General features: G+C 44.3%; 1 protein-coding gene across 2 annotated transcripts in view; it reads left to right on the forward strand.

Moving 5' to 3' along the window:
- Positions 1–2,055: 2,055 nt before the first annotated feature.
- Positions 2,056–23,966, forward strand: part of agla (amylo-alpha-1, 6-glucosidase, 4-alpha-glucanotransferase a) — a 78,437-nt gene continuing 56,526 nt past the window's right edge. For both annotated transcript variants that reach the window (XM_034119291.1, XM_034119283.1), the window contains exons 1-4: positions 2,056–2,140; positions 13,255–13,380; positions 15,077–15,287; positions 16,061–16,230. In XM_034119291.1, the coding sequence (XP_033975182.1) occupies positions 13,293–13,380; positions 15,077–15,287; positions 16,061–16,230 (469 nt within the window). In that variant the 5' untranslated portion in view covers positions 2,056–2,140; positions 13,255–13,292. The remainder of the gene's footprint in view (positions 2,141–13,254; positions 13,381–15,076; positions 15,288–16,060; positions 16,231–23,966) is intronic.

The following is a 23,966-nucleotide window of genomic DNA, read 5'->3' on the forward strand; positions in this document are numbered from 1 at the left end:
CGGCAAACACGGTTGTTTCTCGAACCCTCCACTGTTGTCTAGCGGGTGTAACTAAAATACAAGATGTCGTTATTTATATATATATATATATATATATATATATAAATATATATATATATATCTAGATATAATAAGTGTCAGTGCGATTTTATTTTGTATTAGCGTGCATTTCCTGTTCGGAAAGTGGCGCTGTACTGAAAGTAAACAATACAAGGTGTCCCTATTTATATATATATACATATGTATAAGTGTCAGTCATATACAGTCTATGGTGTCAGTACGATTTTATTTTGTATTTGCGTGCATTTCCTGTTTGGAAAGTGGCGCTGTACTGATAGTGGCGATTTTATTTTGTAATTCTTAGCGTGCACTTCCTGCCCTAAGAGTGGAGGTGTCCTCAGAGTGGAGGTGTCCTGAGACTGGCGCCTGCAGGCAGGCTCCCATGTAAAACTCTGTGTGTGTAAAAAGACGATCCACAAGCAGAGATTTGAGATCCACGAGCAGAGATTTGAGATCCACAAGCGCATTTTTGGTCGACAAATTAAAAAAAATTGATTCACAAATGCCTGATCGAAAGTTGTAAATGTTAAAGAGATATTCAAAGATCTTTTTTTTATTTGTAAAAATGTTTGGGGTATTTGCAGATCCGTTTTACAATTAGGGCGTTCACACCAAGTTATTTTCCCACAATAGTTCATCAGAACTCTTTTAGTTCTGATGAACTAAGTTCCTGGGGGAGGATTAGGCAAATGAAGCCGCTGACGTCACTTCTTCTTCTTCTGCTTTGGGTTTACTGGCAGGCCGCAAACCACTTCACGGCGGATACTGCCACCCGAAGTCCCCGGCCGGAAGTCCCCGGAGTTAGGGACTGGCTTCAGCTTCTACTGAAGCCTTCCGAGTAAATCGCCAGAACGCCGACACCTCCTCATCTCCACCGCTCCCATGTTTTATTTTGTGTTGCCATAAGTTAGTCTCTCTGCGTTTCTGCGCTGGGCTAATGCTAATGCTAATAATGCTAATGTGAGGATAATAAAATGGCGGCTTCACAAAACTTTTTGGGAGTTTTACGGGGCGTGGTTTGCATTCCGCCCAGCCAATCAGACATAGGAACCTTTTTCTCCCACGAAAGTCCCTGCTCTCTAGCAGGGACTGAAAATGGGGTAAAAATGGTTCTGATGAACTAATTTAGTTCAGGCTCTTTTTGGTGTGAACGCAAATATATCTGAGTTCTGATGAACAATTGTGGGAAAAGTACTCCGGTGTGAACGCGCCTATTGCAAATGTATTTGTGAGTTTGCAAATCTTTTAAATGCATTTGTGGATGGTGTTTTACATTTACAAATCACATATTACATTACATGTCACTTGTTAGATGCTTTTATCCAAAGCGATTTACATACTCAATACTGTGGGCAATCCCCACAGGAACAATTTGTGGATGGTGTTTTACATTTACAAATCACATATTACATTACATGTCACTTGTTAGATGCTTTTATCCAAAGCGACTTACATACTCAATACTGTGGGCAATCCCCACAGGAGCAATTTGGAGTGAAGTGTCTTGCCCAGGGACACAACGACATGCTGACTGCAGTGGGATTCGAACTTGCTATCCTCTGATTCGAAGATCAGCGCACTAATCCACTGAGCCACAGCCTCCCACATATTTACACACAAATTATTTTCATGTTCACACAAATAATTATGAGACATATCTAAGCCCATAATGGAGGCTGTTATATTTACACTAAATTAGCACACATCTCTCGCTTTAATAAATACATTTTGTATGCCTGTGTTATTAAATGTAAAACGTTGTACTGATTCCGTTTTTCTCGGGTTATTACGGTAGAACCCATGGATGAATAATAAGAACTAGATACAGCGTGGGAGGCGGGGTCTCGTGCATTCCTATGAGAGCTGCTCATTGGCGCATGAGGACAAAATGCATATAAATGCCTTTATATATATATCTATGAGTGCCCCGGCCTGCAGACCACGCCCCCTCAGGTCAGTGCCCCGGCCTGCAGACCACGCCCCCTCAGATCAGTGCCTATCCATCAGGAGAACAGAGGTGTCTCCTCTCCTGCGCATGCTCCTGTTGCTGTGACTCTCTAACTAAAGACACATCTGACAGGTGAGTGGGAAATCATTTCCAAAAATGTTTTTGCATTGTCGTGTAATACAGTGGATATTATCACGCTTCCAAGAGTTTCCCCAGCCAGTGGCTAGCAGGTTGAAAGATAGACTGCTGGCTAAGTTACGTTAGCTAGCTGACATAAATTAAGCTAACTGTTATAACCTAAACTCTATATTTACCGTTTTTCACGTTGCGCTTCGTAATTCAACTTCCTTATATGGGAAAATAACGCTACACGCTAGGTTGTTTTGAGACGACTCTTCATAACCATTCAAAAATACAGTCCTTTTAATCTACGTGTTCAACGTTATCCTGCGAAATAACGAAGGTATCTAATTTTACCGTATGAGTACATTATATATGTATTCCCCTTTGCCATTCTCAAGTTTGAAATCAATATGACCAGACCTGCATTACTTTCTTCATTAGAATGTCAAGCTGACGGCACCGCCCACCAGTGCATTCTAGTTGGGGCCGACTGTATGAAGTGTCAAATGAACCAGTACTAAATTATGTTTCCTTATTGAAATAAAGAGCCTTTGGTTAATTTTACATATGCCGAATTGTTAAGTGGTTAGTAACAGTATCACTAAGGCTTTGCAATATGTTATGTGAGGAATAAGGGTGTGTTAGTAAACGGTGTAACATTAAATGGCCTGTTTTTTTAACGGAGTTTGGAAGCCAGCCACAGACGGGACATTAGCTTGGCAGGGTCCTGCATCACCAGGCGATTCATTTGTCTAGCGTTATCTTGACATCTCTCGGGTTGTCACTATGTGTCGGTATGAACTCGGTGTGCCAAGAAAGCTGAACGGTGTTTTAAAAATAGATAGTATGACATTAACGCCTGGATTCCTGACCTTGTCCTGTTTGGAATAAGGCACTGCGCAGGCTCAGAGTAACTGGATGCATTGACATGCTCCCTCCAATTATAACACACGTGAACCAAAGATCTGACAGCATCATCTGGTCCTGTGTGCCAGTGTCGACTACTGTAATGCTACTGAGCTATTGTTCAAGTACTGTCCAGGGCCTCTAGTATCCAAAGTTTATTTGTGTCTGTCTTTTTGTCCATGTAGTTTTGCCTGAATGAAATCAGATAAAAACAGTATGTCTGTGGAGTCGGATTCTAATCATTTGAGTGTCTGAACATATGCCTGTTTATGATTCAGATCATTGTCCCATTCTCTAAAAGCACATTGAGTAACTAATTTATGTTACAGTAATCTGAAAATTCAACTGTAGTCCTTGAACACCAGATTGCACAATGTAAACACTTTGTTATTCTGACTGCATGCTGGAGGAAACAATACTAACAAATACTCCTGCTACAAAAGTAAAGAGTACAGACATATCAGAGACATGTATACTATGGACAGGAAATGGTATTGGCTATATTTACATTTGTATAACATTTGTTATCGAAAGTGCACCAAAATGACAGACACTGCCATGCAAACCTGCTCATCATCTACTCTAATGCTTATTCACACAATGGATGTATTATGTTTTTCAAATATAAAACCTCCACAGATCAGAAAAATCCGTTGCAATCTTGGCCATTTTTGTGAAATTGTGCCTGTTAAATATTCATTTACAAAGGTGTTTACTTAACTTCCTGTGCTGTGTTGCAACAGTTTGCACAATGCATGTCTCAATCAAGTCATTGCCTAAACTACCTTTCTTATCCTTTAACCCTTCTTTTCTTCTTGCCATGTGAGTCATATTTGGCAAATATGCAAAAATTCAATTCATGTCAGTCATGTATTTGCTTTATTTTGACTCGCAATATTTCCCCTTTGATTTGTGAAGTCAGCTGCTTTGTCACAGATGCTTGTGCCCCTTTGGAGCTCCTGTTGTTTAAAGAAACGGCACCTTTATCACATTTCAGATTGAACTGTGATAGCTGTCAAAAGCAGAAATTCAACCTGCAGTGCGTACCAGTGTGACACACTTAGCTGACTACCTACAAAGACCATAGCATGTCATGTAGGTATCAATGACGTGCAGCAACTTATTAGCTAAGGTGCAGTTGTGTGTGGATTTGATGCAGTCATGATATCAATGGTGAGATGTTACATAATTTTGAGGCCATGATAGCAAGCATGGGTGTTTTATTTGTAAGGGCTAGATAGATAGATATATCCTTAATTAATCCCAAATTGGGAAATCCTTTCGTCACAGCAGCATTTTGACAGTCAATGTACAAGAAATACAAAATCTCTTAAAAATACAATACAAAAGAAACATTACAAAATAAAAATTCAAAGCAATAAATACATATTCTCAGAAGAAAATACATATTTATTCAGAAGAGTATTTACACACTTTAGAATACAGAATACTTTAGAATACTCTCTAAACTACCAATCTACTAAAGGGACAGAAACACTTAAGCACAGTGTACTAAATGCATACAAATATTGTGTACGGTAGCTTTTAATACAGTGTGAGGTAGTGTAATGGCGCAGTTCCACTGCAGCGCGGAGCTCGCTTTAAGCGTGCCGTGTCGTGCCGTCCCCTTTTTTGGTTGTGCTTCCACTAGGCCAATTACCGGCGCGGCACGGCGCGGGGCCACTTTTTCACCTCTTTTCTGGCCCTAGAAAATTGTGGTTCTATCGGGGCCAACAAACAGGGCTGAGTCGGGCTGAGTATGCTAAACTAGAGAGAGGAGCGCTGGCAAGAGGGCTAGAACTACAACAAGATGGACATATTTGACCGTGATTTAATTGTAATACACGTTTCAAAATGATGCCGAAGTAACAACATACTGATACCGGTTAGTAAAAACCATGAATTAATGCTTTGTCAAGTCTGCAGACAGACGGCAGGCGAAAAACCTTTTAAAATTCGTGTTTTTCTAGATGGAGATTGGCTAAGCTAACGCAGTATATGCCCCGACCGTCCACACTCACAACAACGGCCTATACAGACATAAATAAAGCAGCGACTGTATTCACCATGACACAGGCAGTCTGTGGTTTGTACTTGTTTAACTTTTGTCGAGTTTCTGAACAGATATGAGGAGCTGTGAGCTCTGAGTGCTAACAGCTAACGGCTGTGTTGTGTTTCTGGATTTCTCATTGAAGATGACGTCACGGCTCCGCCTACACTGCGTTACTATAGTAACTACCCCAGTTCCTAAACTGTAATGGAAGCGCAGCATGAAGTGAGTCGGCCCTGTTAAGGCCCAACGCGGCCAAGCCGTACCGAGCTGTACCGAGTGTGGCCGAGGCCGACCGTGTAGTGGAAATGCGCCATAAGTGGGCTTCAATATGTAAGTACAGTATGTGCACCTCGATCAGTCAAACTCAGTTTGCCGATTGGCTGACGCAGAGCGAAGTACACATGCTGGAGTGTATGGTTTAATCATGTCCTGGATGTAGGAAGGGCCGAATTCATCCCAGCACAGCAGGCCAGTACCAGTGTCCTGAAGCTGATTCGGTTAAGGGAGCAGACTTAGACCTAACTTAGACCTCAGCAGGGTGAAGACGAGCTGCTGCATTCTGGGTGACCTGCAGAGGTCGGATGGCACTACAAAATAGACCAGCCAGGAGAGAGAACAGTAGTTAAGGTGTCAGATAACAAGAGCCTGGAGCAGGACCTCCTTCACCTTCTGGGTCAGCAGGGGACGTCTCTTCCTGTTGAGTGATCTGCAGGAGCGGTTTATATTAGTGATGTTGGCAGAGAAGGACAGTTGGTTGTCCAGTGCAGAATCCTTAAAGGTACCCTATCATGCAATAACCCTATCATTATAAATAAATATTTCCCCGGCGTGTAGGGCTGCTCGATTATGGCAAAAATCGTAATCATGATTATTTTTGGTTAATATTGATATCACGATTATTAAATACGATTATTCATTGACTTTGAAAACATCCATTTATTGAACTTTTAAAAAATAAATAATAATAATTTGAACAGTATGTTTTTAACAGTTAATTACCCTGCACTTTAAGTATAATTCAACTGAAAAACCAATAAAAAATAAAAAAGTATACATTTATATCTACATTTTAAATAAATAATATGAAAGTAATAAATACCAATAAAGATCAACAAATATTTTGGAGCGCACTTCCACAACCTACTAAACATATATAAATATTATAACTAATGTCACTCATAACTAGGGATGCCAGAAACTGACCATGATCAAATTCGAAAATCGGACAGCCCTGGCGAATATTAATCGATTATTCGCCGTAACGTGTTTATATGGATTTATTAAACAGACTGCAAGTCAAACCTTTATATATACAGTCTATAGCCGCGTTCACACCGCAGTACTTTTCCCACTTTAGTTCCGATATAGTTCCGAAATGTTGCGTTCACACCAAAACGAGCCGGAACTAAAATTAGTTCATCAGAACCTTTTTACCCCCTTTTCCGTCCCTGCTAGAGAGCAGGTACTTTCGTGGGAGAAAAAGGTTCCTATGTCTGATTGGCTGGGCGGAATGCAAACCACGCCCCGTAAAACTCCCAAAATATTTTGTGAAGCTGCCATTTTATTAACCTTGCATTAGCATTATTAGCATTAGCATTAGCCCCGCGCACAAACGCAGAGAGACTAAGTTATGGCAACACAAAATAAAACATGGGAGCGGTGGAGATGAGGAGGTGTCGGCGTTCTGGCGATTTACTCGGAAGGCTTCAGTAGAAGCCAGTCCCCAACTCGAGTGAGTGAGTGAGTGAGTGAGTGAGTGAGTGAGTGAGTGAGTGTAGGCCGATTATTAGTAATCAAGGAGACCGATAACCGATATTTGGAACCGATATACATTTGCAGTAAAATCAGAAAATCTTGGTGTCAAAATGTAGAATAACACAAACTCCAACACAATTTCTTTGAAATGCATTTAAGCATATATTATGTTTAATGAACTTTTAAACATCTTACAACTGGTTTCCTCTCTGTGCCCTTTTCTTTAGTGCAGCCATCTGCAATGAGTTAGAGAGAGACAGAGAGTTCAAAGTGGGGCTGCAGGCTGACATGCTTAACTAACAATAATGCTTAATTTATTATATCAAAACAATGCCTGTCTATCTAGCAAAATCCCAATAAGCTGCTAGCAACTGCAAAACACTAGTGCTAGCTAATGTTTTGCAACATATTAAAAGTGAGGCTATTAAAGTAGACCTAACGTTAGTCTAGTAGCCTCACTTCTAATATTTTGCTAAACATTTGCTAGATACATGTTGGCTAGCTAATGAGCTTCACATAATATCAACGTGAAAAACTGCGAGGCTCCACTCACAGCCCCCCTCCCTCCGCACCACAGTTACTCCGCTGCGAGACGCAGCACGCACCCCCAACTCTGACTGACTTCCCGCGTCCCTGTGTAACTGGGAAACTGACTTACCTTCGAAACACATGTATGGCTCTGCCGCTCAGCGCTGCTGCTTGCCTCTGTCTGTGTCTGCGTTCTTTCGCACCTGCCTGTAATCTGAGAAGGTCCCGCCTCTCTGGCTGGCTCCCGCCCGGAAAATCTTCAGTGTTGATTGACACTTCAGTAGCCTATCAGATAGCGCTGTGGGCGGGACATTGCTCGTGTACACAGATACCCCATTCACACCAACGGTGTTTCAGGGCCGGTTCGGAGCTGGAGCTTGAAAAGCACCGGGTTTTCCTGTTCACACCGCAGCGGAGCAGCCTCTAAGCTCCGGAATCCGGTTCGTTTCGAGCACCAAAAAGTTGTCCGTCTAGAAGCAAGAACCGCATACGTCACGCTTACGTCGGAGGGGGGCGAGATTAACCTGAGCTAACAGTTAAGGCGAGTACGGCAAATAAAAGTTGTAACCAGCAGTAGTGCTGAGCAAAGTGACTAGAACGCAACCACACACTTGTAAAAAAAAAACACGCTTTATAAAGTCAGGCAACACTAACCAGGCTTCGTTTGATTCTGTTTATTTGTACCTTACTTTGACCATCCGTTCGCTGTTATTGATCATTGTGGAGAGCAGGCAGACGTTTTGTTTGTTATTATAGCAGCTATCGGATGGAATCAATACATGGGCTGCACAGGTTGTCATGTCCGACTATCACAAGTAGAATCATAATGAAAAATACGCCGGTAAAATGTGCCTGTATAAAACGGCTTAGCAAGTAGTCAGTTTAGCTTCGGTTGCTATGCTAACATCACCCATGTTATACCAGAGAAACTTTCATAACAGCGTTGTGATGCCAAACAGCGTCAATTCAGACTGACACCAAACAGCGTCAATTCAGACTGACACACATTCACTTAAGGGGAACTGGGGATATGTATCAGCTGCTTGTGTGACAGTCAGACAGTGAATACTTTAGAGCCGTGTGAGCTAACCCGGAGCTAACGGGAGAATACACTCGTGGAAGAGCAGCCAGCACTGCAGCGGTCGGTAAATGTCGCTGAAACACATTAATAAACAATGAACCACGGCACTCTGGAGAAAAGTATAAGGTTGGAGAAGTCGTTATTTAATTTAATCTGGCTTCGTATGATTAAAAGCAACACGATCATCGACCCGACGCAGTCCCCTGTTGTTGTTGTTGTGAGCTCCGTTGGGGAGAAAATCAGCGACGTAAACTGTGACGTCATGACGCAGCAGCGGCAGCAACAGTCGGGCTCTGAGCGGTGTGAAAAGAGCCGGCGCTAAACCGAAGAACCGGTTCTGAACCAGAAAAGCTCTAGCACGGAGCTAGAAGGGGAAAAGCCTTGGTGTGAAAGGGGTAAGAGTGGTGACTGCAGCCAGAGAAACGGCCGCATCAGAGCCAAAGTTTTATCGGCAATTTGATTTAAAAAAAGGCCGATACCGATAATCGGTCAAATGCGGAATATCGGCCCCGATAATCGGCCAGGCCGATTTTCAGTTGTGTGTGTGTGTGAAGTTAATTTTCAGTAGTATATGTGTGAGGTTTCATTTTCAGTTGTGTGTGTGTGAGGTGTTCACTAGTGAATGTGAGAGTATTTCAATAGTGTGTGAGGTTCATTTTCAGTTGTGTGTGTGTGTGAGGTTAATTTTCAGTAGTATGTGTGTGAGGTTTAATTTTCATTTTTGTGTGTGTGTGAGGTGTTCACTAGTGAATGTGAGAGTATTTCAGTAGTGTGTGTGCAAGACCAGATGTTTTCAGTAGTGTATGTGCGAGGTTAGTTTGAATTTTGGCCTACACGGCCCTTCATAATTTACACCCTCCATCTGACAGGAGGGAGGCTTGTTGAGCTGAGAGTGTCACTCCGACATGGAGTGGGAGTGGGTAGAGTGTGGTTTGGAATTGGGCCAGAGTTTGGTACTCACCCCTCACCAAGCGTGGTGTTAATACCACTCCACTTCGAGCAATAAAATAATTTTTTTTTTTTTTTTTAAATAAATAAATAAAAAGCACTTATATACTAACTAAGCACTTACATACTAACATTACATTACATGTCACTTGTTAGACGCTTTTTTTATCCAAAGCGACTTACATACTCAATACTGTGGGCAATCCCCACAGGAGCAATTTGGAGTGAAGTGTCTTGCCCAGGGACACAACGACATGCTGACTGCAGTGGGGTTTGAACCTGTGACCCCCTGATCCGAACACCAACGCCCTACCCACTGCACCACACGCCTCCTTAACAAAGCACTTATATACTAACAAAGGACTGGCTTATCTAAAGCCTGTTGAGTAGCACTTAAAATGGTTTGGCTCTATGAAACCTGATGTACTTATATGATTCTGTTTTCTTCAAGTTTGTATCTTCTTGGTCGAATGCACTTATTGTAAGTCGCTTTGGATAAAAGCGTCAGCTAAATGAAATGTAATGTAATAAGTGCAGTCTTCCTCACTGTCCTCTAGTTCCTCTTCTTGCATGGTAGATGATGAAGATGCTGCAGTCTTCCTCACTGCCCCTGTTTAAGCCTCCAATTTGCTGTCTCAAAAAAGTGTTGCCAAAACTGTGAAGTCCTTGCATTTCCTGAGGCCAAGTTGAAGGATCAAATACTAAGAAATGATCACATGACTTGAAGTCATATCTGAGTAACTAAGTACACTTATTCAAGTACTGTACTTAAAGGTGGGGTAGGTAATTTTGGAGAAACCAGCTCGAGTGCGCTAGAATTTGAAAATACACAGCCCCTCCTCCAACACACATGAACGCGCACATGACCAATGAGGCCACGAGATAAGTTTGTGCACAGATGGAAGGCTGACAGGCAGGTAGGCCATCCAGTTATTTTAGCAGGGCCGGCTCAGATGATTGGTCGTGCTTTTTAAAGCGCTACGGCTTCCACAGATGACATTTTTGTATGTATTTATTGTCAAAGCATTTAATATATTCATTGCTATCAGGATGTTAAGAGCATTCCATGGAATATAACAAAAAGTGTTTCTGAAATAAATTACATACCCCACCTTTAAGTAACATTTTGAGATACTTGTACTTTACTTGAGTATTTCTACTTTATGCTACATTGTACTTCTACTCCACTACAGTTCAGAGGTAAATGGTGTACTTTGACTCCACTACATGTATTTAATCCCTTTAGTTACTTTACAGATGTGGATGAATGATGTGAAATATAATCAAGTGTTAAATCAGACTTTAGTTCCACCTTGAGTAAATTCACAAGCTACCCTGCATAATACAAAGTCATTCAAACTAACTGCACCTTTACCAGCTTTGAGAACACTTTCATGATCAATCATTATAAAACATATATCTATTATTCTGAAATGGACCAATCTGCACAATGACTACCTTTGGTACTTTAACTATAACTAATACTTTTCTAATTTGACTTGAGTAACATTTAACTTGTAACAGAGTATTCCTACACAAGATCTGAGTAATTCTTCCACCTCTGTCTGATTTCAAACTCTTCCATTAACACCCTGAGTAAGTTTGCAGCTGTGTGTTTTGGTTCCACCTTTTGGTAAATACAACCGCAGCAGCTTGACCACAAAGCGATTAAGGCCCCGGCCACACGGAGACGAAAACGAACCGAGGTCGATATAAAAAAAGTCTTCCGTCCACACGGAATCGGCTCAATAAACGTGTCCGTCCACATGAGACCGCTCGACCCGCTGGAGACGCTGTAGTATATATGCCGGGCCTGTAAGTGGCGCTGTACTTTGGCCACAAAATACACCAAAAGCAGCGAAGAAGACCCCCTGAACATTTGAAAGGCGCCCATAAATAAAATGCATTATTATTATTATTATTATTATTATAATTATTATTATTATTATATCATTAATACTTCTAGAATCTGAGATAAATTAGAATATCGTGGAAAAGTTAATTGATTTAATTAATTCAATTCAAAAAGTGAAACTCATATATTATATGGATTCATTACACACAAAGTGAAATATTTCAAGGCTTTATTTGTTTTAATCTTGATGATTACGGCTTACAGCTAATGAAAACCCCAAAATCAGTATCTCAGAAAATTAGAATCTTGTGAAAAAGTTCAATATTGTAGACTCACGGTGTCACACTCTAATCAGCTAATGAACTCAAAACACCTGTGAAGGTTTCCTGAGCCTTTAAATGTTCTCTCAATCTGGTTCAGTAGGCTTCACAATCATGGGGAAGACTGCTGACTTGACAGTTGTCCAGAAGACAGTCATTGACACCCTCCACAAGGAGGGTAAGCCTCAAAAGGTCATTGCTAAAGAAGCTGGCTGTTCACAGTGTGCTGTATCCAAGCATATTCATAGAAAGTTGAGTGGAAGGAAAAAGTGTGGTAGGAAAAGGTGCACAAGCAACAGCGATGACCGCAGACCTGAGTGGATTGTCAAGCAAAGGCCATTCAAACATTTGGGGGAGCTTCACAAGGAGTGGACTGAGGCTGGAGTCAGTGCCTCAAGAGCCACCACGCACAGACGTATCCAGGACATGGGCTACAACTGTCGCATTCCTCGTGTCAAGCCACTCCTGAACCAGAGGCAACGTCAGAAGCGTCTTACCTGGGCTAAGGAGAAAAAGAGATGGTCTATTGCTCAGTGGTCCAAAGTCCTCTTTTCAGATGAAAGTATATTTTGCATTTCATTTGGAAATCAAGGTCCCAGAGTCTAGAGGAAGAGTGGAGAGGCACACAATCCAAGTTGCTTGAAGTCCAGTGTGAAGTTTCCACAGTCAGTGATGATTTGGGGAGCCATGTTATCTGCTGCTGTTGGTCCTCTGTGTTTTCTCAAGTCCAAAGTTAACGCAGCCGTCTACCAGGACATTTCAGAGCACTTCATGCTTCCTTCTTCTGACAAGCTTTATGGATATGCTGATTTCATTTTCCAGCAGGACTTGGCACCTGCCCACACTGCCAAAAGTACTAAGACCTGGTTTAGTGACCATGGAATTACTGCGCTTGATTGGCCAACAAACTTTGACCTGAACCCTATAGAGAATCTATGGGGTATTGTTAAGAGGAAGATGAGAGACACGAGACCCAACAATGCAGACGAGCTGAAGGCCGCTTATCAAAGCAACCTGGGCTTCAATCACACCTCAGCAGAGCCACAGGCTGATCGCCTCCATGCCACGCCGCATTGATGCAGTCATTCATGCAAAAGGAGACCCAACCAAGTACTGAGTGCACACACATGAACATACTTTTCATAAGGCCGACATTTCTGTATTAAAAATCCTTTTTCTTTTTTATTGGTCTTATGTAATATTCTAATTTTCTGAGATACTGATTTTGGGGTTTTCATTAGCTGTAAGCCGTAATCATCATAATTTTGATCTATATAAATGCATTTCAGAAGAAAAGTACATTTGTGTGGGAGTCCACAACCATTCAGCGTATTTAATTACTGACATATTTTATTTAATCTCTGACATATTTAATATCAGAGATAAGTCTTTATTGTCTTTGTCTGTCTTGTCTGAAACTATTGCACAACAGCCCTAACAGAACTTCAAAAATGAATAGGTTATTTTAAATGAGCATTTAACCCCAACTTGTTTTAACCATAACAAAATATTGTACTAGAGTTACAGGCACCAGAAAAAACTACACTTTTTTGAATGAATGTGTGAAAACCCACTGAAAACCAGGGGAACAAATATCTCAGCATCTGAGATCTGAAAAAGTGCTTAATGGAAGTGAATGTTTATAACTACAGTAACCTTTGTTTTCCTCTCTTACAGGTGGCCAGGGTTTGTTTAACTTGGGAGATCTTCTGAAGATGTTGCCTCAACACCTGAAGCAGATTCGAGTCCTAATGTTCAACGAAAAGGAGAATTTAGAGAGGACCCTGTTCAGACTGGAACAAGGTAATGCTGCTTCCAAACAACATTTGTTTCTCAAGCAACTCATTTACCTAGATCTATGTTTATTGTCTGTTCCTCTATACATAAACACATATTGGTGGTGGATTTAAGGTGAGTTCAGGTTATGCACTGTAAGGATCTAGAAGTTCAATGGCCCCCAGCAAGTGTGCAGGGAATTGGTATTGGACTTTTATCAGGAAGGAATGCAAGTAGAATATTCTTTGGTTGAGTGAAAAAAAACAACATGAAAGAGCCAAGAAAAATAAATAGAAATGAGAAAAAATTGACCTTTACAAAGGATATTGCAGGGATTTAGTATAAGAACTTGTAAAGTGGTTTATTTTTGTATTTCAGTGTGTCTTTAGAGCAGGATTTGAATGTGACACATGCCCCTAGTAACATAGAAGTCAGTAACAACTTTTAGTTACCACATTATAGTTAATGAACAGAGCAGCAGAGATCTGTGTGTGAGTTTGAAGGAGGGATTGTCTTGCATGTTACATTACTGATGTTGAGACTAGAGAAGTCTTTTTTTTTATTCTATAGAATCCACATAAACATTATTGGCACAGCCATAAGCAATTAAACATAAGAGTTTGTCTTTTATTAAAGGGGCCCTATTGTGCTTTTTCAGGTGTTCCCTTTCCTGTAGTGTGCTATATAGGTTTTTGTGCATGTAAATGGTCTGAATCAGAATACATTTTTTTGCCCGGTACAGTACGTTTACACATCCAAGGAATTTGCTTTGGTGTATGGTGGTGCAAAAATAAACACATCAAAAGGAAATAAGGAAAAAACTTTAAGCGTTTGACCAATCACAACAGAGCCAGCTAACCAATCAGAGCAGACTGGGCTCTGGTTTCAGACAGAGGGGGAAAAGAGGTGCTGCAGCACAGGCAGTATGAGAACAATAAAGAGCTTTTTGAACATTAAAGCATGGAGACATGTCAGAGTGGAAACACTAATATGAAGCTGAAAATGAGCAGCATATGGCCCCATTGATCTCCAAAAAATCAAATCAAATCAAATCAAGTTTTATTTATAAAGCACATTTAAAAGCGATTTTTGGTCGAGCCAAAGTGCTGTACATGTAATAAAAACACATTACTACAATCACAATAAAAGACAATAAATTACAACAGATATATAAAAAACACAGGGAAAAGTCAGGAGTCGTGCTCCGCTCTGACTAGAAGGCCAGGGAGAAGAAGTGTGTCTTAAGAGTAGATTTAAAAACCCCTAGGGTCTGGGCCGACCTCACATGGAGGGGCAGAGTGTTCCAGAGCCTAGGGCCAGCTGCTGCGAAGGCTCTGTGCCCTCGGGTTTTAAGCCTGGTCTTGGGCACTACCAGCAGCAGCTGGTCAGCAGACCTTAAAGCTCTGGCTGGGGTGTAGCGCTGGAGGAGTTCAGCTATATAGGCCGGAGCCAGCCCAAAAAAAGTGATATGAATGCAGTTTCCGTTTCGTATAGTCGGGCTCCCCCCTCTGCTCTTGAATCTTGAAATGACAAATCAGGCTGTAAACAATAAGAAGCACAAAGAAGATAGAGTCTGGGCCCAGATATCCGGCATCCCAAAATCCCCTGGCTTTTCCCTCTTAATCATCCTCAGACTGATAGCCAATGGGTCCTGAGATTGGTCTTTCATGAATACCATGTGCTGAAATAAAGCAATAAATCCCAGAATGTTCTGTGTCCTCAGGGTTCGAGCTCCAGTTCCGCTTGGGTCCCAGCCTTCAGGGGAAGAGGGTGATGGTGCACACCAACTATCCTCTTGAAGGACAGCAGTTTAAACGAAACCTCTTCCGTGTTTTGGCGTGGAGCTACCCAACAGGGAGGGAGGATGACTCTGATAAGTTCTGCTCTCTGGACCTCAAGATTGCTGGGTCCTATCAGTACTACTTTGGATATGGGTAAGACCCGTACAGTTGTGCAATATTATTGTATTGTATTGATGAAAACTGAAGAAATGCAGGCTTTAGGCAGTTGATGTTTTAGCTTCTTGAATTTTTGTCGAAGCTCTGTGCTGAAAGTAGGGCTGTTGACAGTGATGTATCATAGTGTACAACAATATGACAACAACATAACATAACACCTAACATGATACTAGCAGAATATCTCGACCTACGAAATAACACTTTTCAAAAACTATCCCAGTTCAGCATCCACTTATTAGCTTTTTCACGACATTGGTTTCCAGATAAGGAGTATGCAGTAGTTGTTCTGATCGAATCAAAAGCACTTTTGGACTTCTCATTTGATTTGAAAAGCTAAGCATTAGTTAATCCTTCACTTTGGAAATTGTAGTTCCCTTGTTCCCAACCCAAGTTGAAATGACTTGAAAGTAATTGCTGTCTGGCAGGAGATACAGACGTCTCTGCTGTTATACCTCCAGTCTACAGAGCAGCCTCTTTTTTTCCTGTGACCCTCGTTAACTACCACAAAACATGATTTAGTTTTTTTCTCTTTAGTATAAAGGGACTATAGCTATATAGCTTTTCATTCCGTTGTGCTAACCCTCTGTGGTAGAATGACAATAAATACATTTGTGTCATTCTTTTCTGCTCTGTGTCTGTATGGCACTAGAAAGTATTCTTGTTAAGTGGTAGTTACAAGTGTTACTCCATCTCTTCTTTTTCCACTATTTGACTAGATAGTGTGTTTATTTACATTTCTTTTCCCACAGAGCCACAGAGCGGTCTGGAGGAGGATACATCGTGGTGGACCCGGTCCTTCATGTTGGAGCAGACGATCACGTCCTCCCTTTGGACTGCATCACCATCCAGACCTACCTGTCCAAATGTCTGGGACATTTAGACGACTGGGCGGACAGACTGAGAGTAGCCAAGGAGTCCGGTGTGTGTCTACATTTAAAAAATGTTTGGGAATGGGTAACTAAGCTGCTTAAGATTGTCTGTGAGCCTCTTGCTGAACTGAGAGGTCACAGGATCATATTGTTGGCCAGTCTCTATGAACAGCTTGTTATTTTAGTGCCAATCCTGAACTCAAATATCTGAGGTCAGATGTGTTCTATTTCATACTTACTGACCGCCAGAGGCGGTGCTTTAGCACTGGATATCTTCTGTCTCGCGCATGCGTAGGTCGAATATTTATATCAACAAAGTCACGTGTGACCTCGTATGACCCCGGAAGGTATAAGTTCCGGTGTTGTCAACGAGTTCAGTTCTTTTTCATCTTCTCGCTGCGCAGGTTACTACTTTATGAGTAGAAGCCAAGCTAGCTTATTGAAAATTCTAGCTCATCGCCTGTAGCCTTGCGATCGTCTCGATCGGAGCTGCGGGCTAGAAACGCTCGCCCTCGAAAGGCTGCGACGAGCTGTCCGCCCTCCCAAGGGAGGGGACCGCGGTGTTCACCGCTCGGACCCCAGGAGCTCCGGACCGGTAAAGATCGGACGCTCCTGCACGTCAGCCGATGAGATCGCTACCATTTACCGCTGATTGTGCTATCTATTCTCAAGCTACTGAGATAATTGTGTACAAGTTAGCCGAGGGCTCTCGCTAATTTGTTACTGCGCTAGTGAAGGGAGCGTCTCCGCCCCCCTTTCACTGCACACATTTGGTTCCTTGCCTGTTCTATCGTCCAGTTAAGCTGAGTGTTTTCGTTCAAGCTAACTGTTACGGCGCTAGTGAAGGGAGCGTCTCCGCCCCCCTCTCACCGCATACATTGTTTCCTTACCTGTTATATCGTCCAGTCAGCTGAGTGTTTTCGTTCAAGCTAACTGTTACGGCGCTAGTGAAGGGAGCGTCTCCGCCCCCCCCTCTCACTACATACATTTGTTTCCTTACCTGTTCTATCGTCCAGTTAAGCTGAGTGTTTTCGTTCAAGCTAACTGTTACGGCGCTAGTGAAGGGAGCGTCTCCGCCCCCCCCCCACCGCATACATTGTTTCCTTACCTGTTCTATCGTCCAGTTAAGCTGAGTGGTTTCATTCAAGCTAACTGTTACGGCGCTAGTGAAGGGAGCGTCTCCGCCCCCCCCCCACCGCATACATTGTTTCCTTACCTGTTCTATCGTCCAGTTAAGCTGAGTGTTTTCGTTCAAGCTAACTGTTACGGCGCTAGTGAAGAGAGTGTCTTCGCTCCCCTCTCACAGCTCACAATTAGTTCCTGTTCTATCCTCCAGTTAGCTGAGTGCTCTCGCTCAAAGCTAACTTGCTACAGTGCTAGTGAGGAGAGTGTCTTCGCTCCCCTCTCACGGCGCACAATTGGTTATTTTATTTAATCGTTTATTTGACAGGGACAATGCACTGTAATGAACACTTAAAACATTTAAATGTGTCAAGCGTAACAGTGCCAGATTTAGCTTTGAGCTATTTTCCATTCCCTCACATAAAACATTTAAGGAAATCACTTTTTACAAACATGGTAAAAAAACAAAATACATGATATGCAAAGAGTGGCAACGACATATAAAATGTTCCATCCTCCAGTTAACTGAGTGCTCTCGCTCAAAGTTAACTTGCTACAGCGCTAGTGAAGAGAGTGTCTTCACTCCCCTCTCACAGCTCACAATTAGTTCCTGTTCTATCCTCCAGTTAGCTGAGTGCTCTCGCTCAAAGCTAACTTGCTACAGTACTAGTGAAGAGTGTCTTCGCTCCCCTTTTCACTGCACACAGTTGGTTCCTGTTCCATCCTCCAGTTAACTGAGTGCTCTCGCTCAAAGTTAACTTGCTACAGCGCTAGTGAAGAGAGTGAATCCGCTCCCCTCTCCCTGCACACAGTTGGTTTAATGCCCGTTCCATCCTTCAGTTAGCAGAGTGCTCTCGCTTAGGCTAACTCGCTACGGCGCTAGTGGAGAGAGTATTCCGCTCTCCTCTCACGGCATAAACCCATTAACTGACTTCATTTTTTCTCACCCCAGTTAGCAGAGTGCTCACGCTCAAGCTAACTACTATTGTGCTCACTCCCCTCCACTGCATATTTGTTTCCTGGCCCAGTTATTTACACTCAGCTGAGTGCTCTAGCTATCGCTACGTCTAACGGCTCTAACACCTGTATGGCTCCTCTTCAACCAGAGGATGGCCATGACCTTTGCCCCTCTTGTCTTGGCCTCGAGCATCTGAGGGAGGGCCTTTCGGAGGACCCGTGCATGAATTGCACCATCATGCCTCGGGCGGTAAGAGCTGCTAGACTAGCCGAGGTTGAACTACTGACTGAGGGTGGCCTTCCCCCTGCACAGTCGACTCCAGCCCAACCTACCCATCCTAGGCGTTGGGCCGCAGAGGCTGCGGGTGCACCGCCCAAGGAGAGGACTAAGCCTGATAGGCTGTCCTCCAGGGTGGACCTACTCACTACTGAGCTAGCCCAGATGAGGTCACTCCTCTTGGCTCTCCATTCTGGTGGCCGTACAGAGCACGCCGCTGCACCCGATCCACCCGTGGCTGAGCTGGTTCTAGAGGACGATGTGTTCTCGATGGCAGCTTTAGCCACTCAATTTAATGAGTATGACGGGGAGAGCCCATCCCATGCTTCTGGGCCTGGCTCCTGTACCTCAGCTCATGGTCCCTCGGAGGAGGCAGATGACGGCTCCATGGGTACCGTCATTCGCATGGCACTGGCTCACCAGTAGCTGGATGCGCAGCAGCCCGAAACAGCGCCTGCCAGTGCGTTCTTTAGGCGCACTCCGGCACCCGCCACCCGCACTGTTCCTCCCTCTTGTGAGTATCTGAGGGAGTTACATGCATGCTGGAGGGACACTAAGGCTCTTTACAGTCTTACGTCCGATGGCCGAGCCTTGGTAGCCATGCAGGATGCTGCAAGAGTTGGCCTTGACCACACGCCGGCTGTTGAGCCTACCATTGCTTCCCTCATAGTTTCCCCTGACGAAGCTCTGAGGTCGGAGGCCAGGTGCCCTCGACTCCAATGTCGGGTCACTAATGACCTGCTCACTAAGGCTTACGATGCAGCGGCGCGCATGGGCCGTGTAGGCACCTCATGCTCGCCCTCTCAGCTTCCCTGCAGCAGGATGCTCTTAGCGCTTCCTTAAACCAAGGGTACAAGCTTCAGTTCCGACGCTGGCCCCAGTCTTCAGCCGGGTCAAAATGACCACCATAAGCGACCCGGCAAAATAAATCGCCCTAAACCAGGAGCTGTCAGTCCTCCTTGCCAAGGGTGCAATCGAGCCTGTGGACCCCATCTCACAGCCCGGGCTTCTACTCGACCTACTTCCTGGTAAGGAAGAAAGGCGGTGGACTTCGCCCAATCCTCGATCTGAGGGGACTCAACAAGTTCCTAAAGATTTTACCTTTCCATGTGCTGAGCACAGCGGACGTTCTTCGTACCGTGGCCAGGGGGGAATGGTTCACGTCCGTCGACTTGAAGGACGCTTATTTTCATGTGCCTATTGTGCCTCATCACAGGCAGTTTCTTCGCTTTGCCTTCAGAGGTCGTCATTTCCAGTTCAGGGTGCTCCCATTCGGACTCTCCCTCTCCTTAGACGACTGGTTAATCTGTGCACCATCCCGGTTACAGACGATCCAGGACACGGCTCTCCTTCTCTCTCATGTCGCCCGGCTAGGCCTCAGGGTGAACATGGAGAGGAGTTGTCTGAACCCCTCTCAGAGCCTAACCTTCATTGGGGTGGCTCTGGACTAGGGATGGGTATCGTTAAGGTTTTAACGGTACTACTACTTTTATCGATACCGCTTATCGGTCCGGTCTTTTAACGGTACTCTTATCGGTTCTTTTGGAGAAAAAAATGAGGTAAACGAACTATATGTTGTATGTCAGGGACTACGAATGGAAATTAGCTCAAAGCTAAAATCCGGCATATTTACACTTGAAGCATTATTTGTCTAAAGTGTTCATTAATGTGCATTGTCCCTATTCAAATAAACTATTAAATGACAAATGAAAAAAAAAAATTGTGAACAAAACTAACATTGCTTTTTATTTAAATTAAATACATAATATTTCACATCAAAAGAAACAACAACGTTTTAACAAATGGTATTAAATAATGTGATGACAGAACTGTGAACAGAATGGCTGAAACTTTAACAAACTAAATAACTCAGTTACCTCTATTCATCAACCCATGTTTTTGTATCATTGAGTTAGCTCCGTGTGTTGCTGCTAGCATACATAATATACCTGACGTGGAAACGTTACTCGTGGATGGGGCTACAGAGCTACGAGAGAGACAGTCGAACCCGGTGCATTCCTCCGTCTGAATGTGGAGCACTTTTGCTAAATGTTTAGACAAATTGCTCGTGTTACCGCCCTGACATGCTAAACTCTTATTGCACTTTAGGCAACGAGCGAGACGGGTAAAGTTGAACCACACCTCGGAGCGCGTTCTCTCCGCCATCTCCTCCGTGTGTGTGTGTGTTGCTGCATGCAGCTGCGTGTGTGTAAACTGCCCCGCCCCCTCGCACACAGACGGGGGAGAGAGATCTCTCGTCTGGATTGGAGAGATCGAAAATACTAAAAATGACGCATTTTGCAGTCTTTTTGCGTATTAGAAACGGAGTTGGCGACACTAAAACTGCAATATAATGTTTGTGTAGCAATAATACACATGACATATTTTTTAGATGTCTCCAGTACCGATAAAAAGACCGATAACGTCGGAGATTAACGGTACCACGGTCTTTAATAATTCAGCCCCGGGGCCCGTTTAATACCGGGGCTCGGTACCCATCCCTACTCTGGACACAGTCACTCAACCAGCGAAAGCAGTGTTCTCGCCCCCACTCCTGGTAGACGTGATGCTTTATTCTAGCAGCAGCCGACTGGATAAGCCGTCCTGCTAAAACTTCTTGTTTTTTCCAGCTAGGTGAAGGCAGTGCTCTCGCTCCCGCTCCCTCTGCTGGTAACATGGGTGTAGTTACATCCCTTTTGTGTTCGGCGAGTAGGAACGTTGCTCTACTCTTTCCGTTCAGCAGGTAGCTGGTGAAGGCTGTGTTGTCGCACCCCGCTCCCGCCTACGCTGCATCTGGCATTCGTTATTAACTCAACCAGTGAGGGCGGTGTTCTCGCCCCCGCTCCTGGTAGACGCGCTGCTTCATTCTAGCAGCAGCTGCCTGGCTAAACTGCCCTGTTAAATTTCCTTATCTAATCCACCTAGGTGAAGACAGTGCTCTCGCTCCCGCTCTCTCTGCTGGTAACGTGGGTGTAGGACATTTACATCCCTCTCTGTGTTCGGCGAGTAGGAGCATTGCTCTACTCGTTACGTTCAGCAGGTAGCTAGTGGAGGCTGTGTTCTTGCACCCGCTCCCGGTTACGCTGCATCTGGAATTCGTTATCAACTCAACCAGTGAAGGCAGTGTTCTCGCCCCCGCTCCTGGTAGGCGTGTTGCTTGATTCTAGCAGGAGCCGCCTGGCTAGGCTGTCCTGTTAAACTTCCTTGTTTAACCCAGCTAGGTGAGGGCCTGTCCATCTGCTGCACAGACTCTGCTGTGGGACGCCTTGGCGTCTCCCCAACAGGAAGGACCTCTTGTCTCAGTTGGAGGGTATAACTATTATTATTTTTGTATTGCTCTTGCTCTTATTGTTATTATGTTATGTTATTATGTTGCATTGTTGGAGAAGCCTGTGACATAAGATTTTCAACTGCATAATTACTCTGTAGCTATGTCAGATTGACAATAAAGAACCTTGAACCTTGAACCTTGGATGTGGCACCCCGACCCCTGCCACCTCCAGCTGTGGGTCTGGCCACTGGAGGGCCCGACCCACTGCTGAGCGACTGCATAGAGTCTGTCAGGAAGACTATTCTCAAATGCTAGGGCACCATCTACTCGTAGGCAGTACGAAAACAGGTGGAAACTGTTTTCTGACTGGTGCCAAGGGCGAAATGAGGACCCAGCATATTGCTCGGTACCTACGACCCTTGAGTTCCTTCAGTCCCTCCTGGACGACGGCCGGTGTCCCGCTACCGTCAGGGTGTATGTGGCTGCTATATCAGCTCAACACGCAAGGGCTGACAACAGCACAGTGGGGAGCCATAGGCTCGTATGCCTCTTTTTAAAGGGGAGCTCTGAGGCTTCGCCCCCCGAATATCCCAAGGGCCCCTACATGGGACCTGCCCTTGGTGCTGGATGCCCTATGCTTGCCTCCTGTTGAACCTTTGTTACAGGCAGAACTGAAGTGGCTCTCAGCTAAGACTGCTTTCCCTCTTGCCATCACCTCAGCAAAGCGTGTAAGCGAGCTTCAGGCCTTGTCCGTGAACAGCTCGTGTCTGAGGTGGAACTCAGATGGCTCAGGTGTCACCTTATGGCCGAACACAGCGTTCCTCCCTAAGGTGCTGGCACGCTCTCATTTTAATCGGCCTATCCAGCTGGCACGGGTTGACCCCCCATCAGGAGAGGGGGAAGAGAGGTCAAGACTCCTATGCCCGGTGCGGGCCCTTAGAGCTCAGGTCCAGCCTACCGCAGGCATGCGTCGGTCTGAACAGCTCTTTCTGTGTTACGGTGGTCCTAGAAGGGGCTGTGCGCTCTCAAAACAGCGCTTGTCCCACTGGATCATGGACGTCATTGCCCAGGCATACAAGGCGAATGACCGTCCCTTGCCACCCAGAGTAAAGTGCCACTCTACCAGGAGTGTCTCCACGTCATGGGCGACCTTGAGAGGTGTGCCCCTGGAGGACATATGGGCTGCGGCCACATGGGCATCTCTGAGCACATTCGCCAGATACTACAGGGTGAATGTTGCCGCCCCTCACCCGCTGGGTGTGGTCCTCCTGCAGAGTCCGCCTAGGCCATCCTTATAGGGGGAGTATTCAGACTTCCTCGTGACTCTGTTGGTATAGGTCATCCAGTGCTAAAGCACCGCCTTTGGCGGTCAGTAAGTATGAAATAGAACGATAGTTACGTATGTAACTACGGTTCTATGAATACTGGATGACCGCCAGAGTTCTTGGTCACTCGGAATCTCGTGTTTCCGCGAGAAGATTCCATAGAACTGAACTCGTTGACAACACCGGAACTTATACCTTCCGGGGTCATACGAGGTCACACGTGACTTTTTTGATATAAATATTCGACCTACGCATGCGCGAGACAGAAGATATCCAGTGCTAAAGCACCGCCTCTGGCGGTCATCCAGTATTCATAGAACCGTAGTTACATACGTAACTATCGTTGTGTGTCTACAAGAGACGAAGACCCAATTCTAAACCGACCCCTACCCACTCCCACTCTGTGACTGAAGTCTGTGCAGTCTCACTCAGCTGAATGAGGCGCCTTCTTTAAGGTGGAGGGTGTGTGTACAGCGGTGAGCTTGGGGATTTTATAATATTATTAAAATGATCATAGCATGTTAGAAATATTTTCTAGTAATATATCATATTTCCTAGGCTGGACATGGGTGCAAGTATAAAAATACCATGGAATCTTTTTTGCACATTTTGTAAGTACACATCGTGTTCAATGAGGGACACATGGTCAGGTAGGGCAGCTGGTTAATCAAGACCCATGCAGACTGAATGAATGAATGAATGAGGCTCCTTCTTTCAGGTGGAGGGTGCAAACACAGTGGCAAGTTTGGCACAAACCCGCCCTGCCTCCGGCAGAAACAGGAACTGTTGTAACTTTTCCTAACTATGGTTTAGAATCAGCATCTCTTGGACTAA

This window comes from Trematomus bernacchii, unplaced genomic scaffold, assembly GCF_902827165.1.
Source record: "Trematomus bernacchii unplaced genomic scaffold, fTreBer1.1, whole genome shotgun sequence".
NCBI classification, from domain to species: domain Eukaryota; kingdom Metazoa; phylum Chordata; class Actinopteri; order Perciformes; family Nototheniidae; genus Trematomus; species Trematomus bernacchii.